The 7,377-nt window shown below is 33.3% G+C and overlaps 1 protein-coding gene across 1 annotated transcript in view; it reads right to left on the reverse strand.

Moving 5' to 3' along the window:
- Nucleotides 1-3,966: 3,966 nt before the first annotated feature.
- The window catches only part of LOC112500861 (endoglucanase 24-like), a 6,676-nt gene continuing 3,265 nt past the window's right edge, over nt 3,967-7,377 (reverse strand). Inside the window, exons 3-6 of the mRNA XM_025104470.1 lie at nt 5,747-6,184; nt 5,255-5,399; nt 4,984-5,150; nt 3,967-4,299 (exon numbers count right to left, since the gene is read on the reverse strand). Coding sequence (XP_024960238.1) covers nt 3,967-4,299; nt 4,984-5,150; nt 5,255-5,399; nt 5,747-6,184 — 1,083 coding nt within the window. The remainder of the gene's footprint in view (nt 4,300-4,983; nt 5,151-5,254; nt 5,400-5,746; nt 6,185-7,377) is intronic.

Here is a 7,377-nt window from a genome sequence, read left to right on the forward strand (position 1 = left end):
ATAATAATATAACTAGATAATCACATACTTTGTTTATTTTCATACTACTTCTAATTACTTATATACTTTATAAATTTATAGATTTATTTATCTCATAATAATGGTTTTTATAAAAATTAGGACAAAAACCTTCTGTATAATGCTATTAGTTTCATTTGTTTGGACTAAATGTATTGTTTGTTTACTTCATAGTAGTTTCATTAAAAGACAGTCTTTGAATCGTTAACAGAGCAATCTTGTTTGACAAAAAAAAATCTATCTCTTAATGATTTTAAAACCCTTTGAATGATTTTGTATATTTGGGTTTTCCTTAACCATTCAACGCCCTAATTTCATTGTAAACAATTACAAAACAATTATATTTCATTTTGTACTATATCATGCAATTCTTTTAATCATTCTACATCAAACCATTCAATAATTGTCAAACAATCTTTGATACTAATTGAATTACAATATAAATTTAAACAACATGCATTGATTGGAGGTGGTGTACAACCAGATATTTGAATAGGTTTTAAAGAACATGCATTTATTACTGTTGTTGTAGAGGACACATTTTCACATTGTATAACACTTGAATAGTTGTTTTCAATACTCTAACATGGACACTTGTGTTTGTAACTACTCCTTATCTTCAAAAATATCTCATGCAAGATTTGAATAATTAACCAAAAAGCCTTTGGTCTAACGGTATGTGAGTCTTTGGCTTTCTAGAGGTCAAGGGTTCAATCCTCACCAAAGGTGAGGAGGGTGTGTGAGTTTATTTGTTCTATTTGCTGATATATAAATATTATATACTTAAAAAAAAAAGATTTGAATAATTAATCTTTTGAGTAAATTACGAGTTTCGTCCCTGTAGTTTGGTGAAATTTTGGATTGGGTTCCTTAAGTGAAATAATTACAGGGACGGTCACTGTGGTTTCATTTTTGTTACGGATCAAGTCCCTCATGTTAACAGATGCTTAGAAACTTCATTAACTTTGAGGCATTTTCATTTTTTTCACTGTGTAAAGTCATTTGTAATTATTTCAAGGGCTTGTTTTGCTAATTTATAAAACTCACATCCCTGTAATTGTTTTTGGGATCCAATCTAGACTTCCATTTTCCAGGTTTTGAATGCTGTAAGTTTGCAATAACGGAGTGTAAATCATAATAACCGTCCCTGTAATTATTTCACTTAAAGACCCAATCCAAATTTTCAACAAACCACATGGACGAATTTATAATTTACTCTAATATTTTCTATGTTGCACAATTGATTTTTTTATTAACATGGTGTCCAGACCCATTTGCGCGTACCTCAATTCAGGGGCCGTTTACCAAACACTCACCCGGTAAGCGTTTATCAGTAAAATTCAATATTATCACTTATTTACCGGGTAAGATTTTAATCAACAAAAACGGCATCGTATGCAACAATTTACCCGGTAAGCGTTAACCGTGGTAAGAGTCTTGGTCCTCATTTGCCGGGTAAGATTCTTGGTCCTTGCCTTGCTCTTACCGGGTAATATTTTTGGTCCTTACCATATTTATCTTGAGTTAATATGACTTGGTAAGCGCTTACCCGGCTAAGCGTTTGGTGAACCGTAAAAAAAATCTTCAATCACTTTATAGAACTCGAAGATGTGGCCTTGCACAATTGATTAACAACCTTCTTTTGGGTTTGTAACAATATCATTTGGGTTGATGCAATTATGAGCTTAAAAAAGTTACCCCAATTCTAAAACTAACAAAACTTAAAAGAGAAATTCAGGTTTCATTACAAGAAAATCGAGTTTATAGGACACCTAAAGTGTTTAAGTATCCAAATATACAGTGTCTTGTATGACTTAAGTTTATATGATCAAAAAATAGTGTTTTATCTAAATTTGTTACAATAAGTTTATTGAACATTTTTTAGAGTTGTAACAAGTTTTTAGGACATTTTTTTAAATAAAATGTTGTATTAGCTATTTTATAAGACACTTTTAAGAAATGTCCTATAAACACATCCTTTTCCAGGACCTTTGTGTTTGTATGACATTTTTTTTCAAATAGTATTCTATAAAATAGTTAATATGATACTTTATTTTAAATAGGTTCTAGAAAATTTGTTACGACGCCGAAAACGTTCTATAAAACACTTTTAGATAAGACATTTTATGTTTTGATCCTAAAACTCAAGTCCTATAAGACACTCTAATAAAACACTTAAATAATTTAGATGTCTTATAAACTCAACTTTGTTGTAGTGGCTAATCCATCGGAAATTATTTCAATAACCACAAAAGTGGTGTCCGATTGATTTGAGCTTGGGCTCAATTGGTCAAAAGTGCATGAAGGTCCCATGTTCGAATCCAAGGAATAATAAAAATCTTCTTATGACTACAAATGCTCAAATACAGTGACTCCGGGCTACCCGTAAAACGAATGGTCGTCCTGGGATTAGTCGACTCGCATAGTGGGTTGGATATCCAAGTTAATAAAAAATATATATACATCTAGATTTTGCTTAATTTGATTGGAAAATGGCTTTGGGTAGAAAATGGAATAGTTTAAAGACATTAGGGACTTCGGAAGAAATAGAAACCTGCAATATTGAATTACAAAAAAGGTCCCCACACTATTATATAAATACAAAATGAAGTAATGTTTTTATCTGACATGTACTGAATGAAAGCTTCATTCTCGATTCTATGAGAATTTGTATTCTTTTATATCTTTTTTTAAGATGAATATACTAACTATATTGTACTTACATAAAAGCCGTTCTAGGTTTATGATCAAAATACCAACGATCTAATACCTCTTATTCCTTTGTGAATCTGTTTTGATGGATAACTTGATGTTCTCTCCCTGATTAATAAAATCTCATACACAATTTATATGCATATTTTTTTGTCAGCATATTATGATCTTCTGTTATTTTTTTAAAATAAGTTTTCATTCAATCAACAAATAAGATTTGACAAAAGACCAAAAGGTCTTTGTCCTAGCAGTATGTGAGTCTTTGACTTCTTAGGCGATCAAAGATTCAAACCTCACCAAAAATGGGGAGGGTGTGTGGGTTTATTTGTTCTATTTACCGTATATAAATATTATATACTTAAAAAAAAGATTTGACAAAAGGTTTTAGTTAGCAATCATCAATTCCACAGAGTTATAATATTCCATTATACTGAATATGAGACCAAGTGACATGTTGCACGGCGGGGTGATAGTTATAACGACAACAAATGTGGCATGATGGTTGGTGGGTGGGGGAAAAGGTGAGAGTGGGTGGGGTGCGACCCCCCGCCCACCACCGAGCCACTACTGTCGTAATCACAACTGCTACCCCCATCCTCCCTCCAAACAAATATGGAGATTCCAATTATTTTGATAGATTCCAATGTAATTCCTACCAACCAAACACGGCGTGACCAATTAAATTTCAACCATATCTATTTCAATTGCTTCTAAAGTCAAATTTCATTAATAGATTTCAATTCCACTAAATTCCATTTTACAAACCAAACGCCATAAATCTGCTAACATATATTACCATTTTCATGCTCAATGTACATCATCAAACATGTGTTACGTATTAACAAATCTATCCATGTCACTTTCTTTCCACACAAAAAAGGTGTGTTTGCTATAAATTTTTATTTCATATACAAAGATAGAAACCATCACAATAATTCTAAGGCCATTCTTTGATGGGGTGATCCGTCGGTGACTTGATTCCGTCAGTAAAACTCCGCTAGTCAAACTTTCGTGGGTAAAGCTATTACCGACGGATTATCAACGACGGACTCCGAGAGTGACCATGAACGACAGATTACTGACGGATCTCTGAAAGCAAATATCATCAACAGATTACCGGCAGTTTGGATCACCAAGGGATATTGTTACTGACGGATCACCTAGAATTACATATATAGCAAGGACTAACCTAACCAAAACTACGTAAATGATCCCATCTATTTCAGGATCATGGCATCATGTGAAAGATCGAACCACAGATGAAGAGGTAACTAATCCCGACAAAAGACCAACAAAGAAGGCGCTATTATAGGTGGTAGGTTCGGCTTGCATTGAGTTGTTACGTGAGTCAATGTATGTGTCATTGAGGAATGGTCCGCCAACAACCGCTCCAATCGCAAGGTTAGGATTAGGTTTCGTGGAGTTAAGCCACTTGAAGCCGTCTTCACAACCTGTAGTTGCATTAACTTGTATCGAGGCACCCCGATGGTGCACATATTGAGGGTACTTAAGCCCGTAGCCGACTAGATAGCTCATGTTCATCGGGTTATTTCCCAACACATAATCAGCCTATACATACGAAATCACCATCTATATATTAATTAGTTGATCGATCTCATAGCCAAGAAAGCTTCAGAAGAGCGAAGATTTCAACATACTCAAAATAGCCCTTCAGGCTATGAAAGTTTCAACGTATATTATGGAGAAAAAGGTTAAAAATCTAGCAAATGTGGGCTCTAACATCAAGAACTCAAAAAAGTTGTGAAGTATAACTTGTCATTACAACAAAATTGATTTTATAGGATGCCTAAATTGTAAAAGCATTCTAAAAATATTTTATAGGACTTAAGTTTATCGGACCAAACCAAAAAAAGTCTTATAAAAAAGTGTTACAATAGGTTTATAGGATGCTTTTAGACGTTTTAACCAGTTTTTTAGGACACTTTTAAATTCAGTGTCGTATTAACTATTTTATACGATAGTATTTGAAAAAGTGTCCCATAAACATAAGTGACAATAAAAAGATGGTTTTCTTGAAAGTCTCTATAGAATAGCTAATGTAACACTTTAAATTAAAAGCGTTTTAAAAAACTTGTTAAAACGTCTAAAAGCGTCGTATAAATTCATTGTAACGCTTTTAGATAAGTCCTATAAACCTAAGTTCTATAAAGTATACTATTGGACGCTTAAACAATCTAGACGTCTTGTAAAGCTAATTTTGTTGTAGTGTGTAGATAAAAAATGATCATATACCTGTGAAATAGCAAACTCACGAAGGTCCATTGGTTCGTATAATTTCCCGCTACAATATAGGTATGGCGTTTTAGACGTAAACATGTAGTCGCTAAAAACTACCGCTAGAAACGAGGTAGCAATGGAGTATTGTAACGAATCCCACTCGTTCACCCATATCAAACCACCTGCACTAGAGCGAATATGCAGTTCTCTATCAAACAAGATTCGAAAAATAGTCGACTGAAAATCGATTAAGTTCATTCTTTCGGTCTTAAGCTTGAAAACAAACCACTAGTTTTCTGGCTTGTTGGTGATGGCAATAGAATTCTGCACATAAGAGCCTCGGCAGTTCTACGGTACATCTGGAGGTCCATATTTTCTCCGATTGAGATATCGTTTTCCGCATTCAAGAAATTGACCCTCGATAATAAGACCTAAACAAAAATTAGAAACCAAAAAATGTTGTGTGTGTGAGAATATGTGTGGAATTTCGTTGTAGTTGCTATCCAGAGGAGCCCATGAAGAAAGAATGGAGTATATTGAACATGAATGGTCCAAGACTGGCAAATATGGATTCCATCATGCCTCAGGTTAGACGGTCACAAATTGTCTTGTAGTGTTGAGGGGTACAGTTTTCCCCAAAGTGTCGAGTTACTAGAGTGGTATAACTCAGTGAAAATGTGTGAAAAAAAAATTGAGATTCCAAAGTATATCAATAAGAAATTGCCAAATTCTAACCATCATGAGACTCCAGATATTTGACCAGAAAACCGAAGTTTACCTGCATTCCAGCCAGCTTATCATCCCAAGAAAGCCAAGTCGGGTTACCCCAATTAGCGAATGCATTTCCGTGCATTACGGTCACATAACTGATGTAATATCCATCTCCGGTGGCATGGTAGAGCCACGATGCCGCCCACAGTAATTCATCAAGATATCCAGAAGAGTTATAGTAATCTTGTATCTGTGGGATGCTTTTACTATAAATTCCTGGATAACTATCAGCAAACTCGAACAATTTCTGGGCATGCTTGAGCAACGATCTGGAATAATGGGCGTCATGATTCTTGAAAACTAAAGATGCAGCCGCCATTGCAGCTGCCGTCTCGGCTGCAACATCTGAGCCCGGATAAGAGTTGTTCACTTGGATGGCCGGCCTCTTTTCTGTGGTAGTTTCAGGCCTTTCCCAGCATTTATGGTCTATATCTGGATCACCCACCTGAGAAAACCAACAGAAACTCAGATATGCAAGATAGTACAAAGCAAAAAAAAAAAATCAGCATTTATTGGGGTTTTTTTTATATATGGATGAGGTGTGTTTTTTTGATTGAGGGGAAATCGTTTGGAATTTTTTCTTTCCTTTCTGCATAAAACTCTCCTTAACAAGAAGCTTATTAAATAAGTCATTTTCTATATTATTAAGTAATCATCAAACAATCATATATAGCTGGCCGAATAAGTTGCAAGTCTCATTAAGCTTATTAAGCTGCTAACAAACAAGTCCTAAACTGTTTAAATTTATAAAATCAAACAATTATGCGTCTTATGTAAATGTGGTACAATAAGTTGATTTTAATAAGTTTTATAGTACCATCTCAAAATAAAGCCTTATATTAGTATTTTGATATAATATTTTTGGAAAAAAAATGTCTTACAAAAACAAGGTTTAAAAAGGCGTGAGGTATGGGGTGGCGGCAAGACCAAGCCTCAAGCCTTACACACCATGACGAGGATGCGGCGTTTTTCAAGGCGTAACATATAAGGCGACAAATTTGTATGTCATATTATAAAATTATATATAGATATATATATTTTCTATAAATTATCTAATTTAAAAAAAATATACATTCATATTATAAGAATAAAAAATCATATAGATTTTTATTATAAAAATAGATTTTTTATTAAATATTTAAAATAGGACTTAGAAAGATAATTTTATAACTTCATTTTAACCGCGAGTCTGTAACATTTATGAATTTGTAAAAGTGTGAGTGCTGTGATTAGTTAAATCTATAAAAATATAAAAACACAAAAATAAAAAAAACACAAAAAATGTGCGCCTCAAGACGTCATGGCGTGAGCCATGCCTTATAGAAACACTATGGGCTAATTCGTAACGGCTGAGACGCGTCTTGCGTCATATCACGCTATGGCGTGCCTTTTTCAACACTATATAAAAACAAATATCCAATATAAAGATGGGGGTGGCTAATGGCACCCTATCATGTGTTAATGTCACCCCTAAGTAGCTTTTCATCATTTTTGTTTTATGATTTTTTGTGTTTTTTTTGTAATTATTACTTTTTATTTTATTATTAATTAAAGAAAATTTTAATTAATATATATTATTTATTTTATTTTCTGTTTTATTTATTTATTTATATTATATTTTAATTAATATAAATTATT

Source organism: Cynara cardunculus, assembly GCF_001531365.2.
Source record: "Cynara cardunculus var. scolymus isolate 2C chromosome LG 1, CcrdV1, whole genome shotgun sequence".
In the NCBI taxonomy this organism is placed as follows: Eukaryota; Viridiplantae; Streptophyta; class Magnoliopsida; order Asterales; family Asteraceae; genus Cynara; species Cynara cardunculus.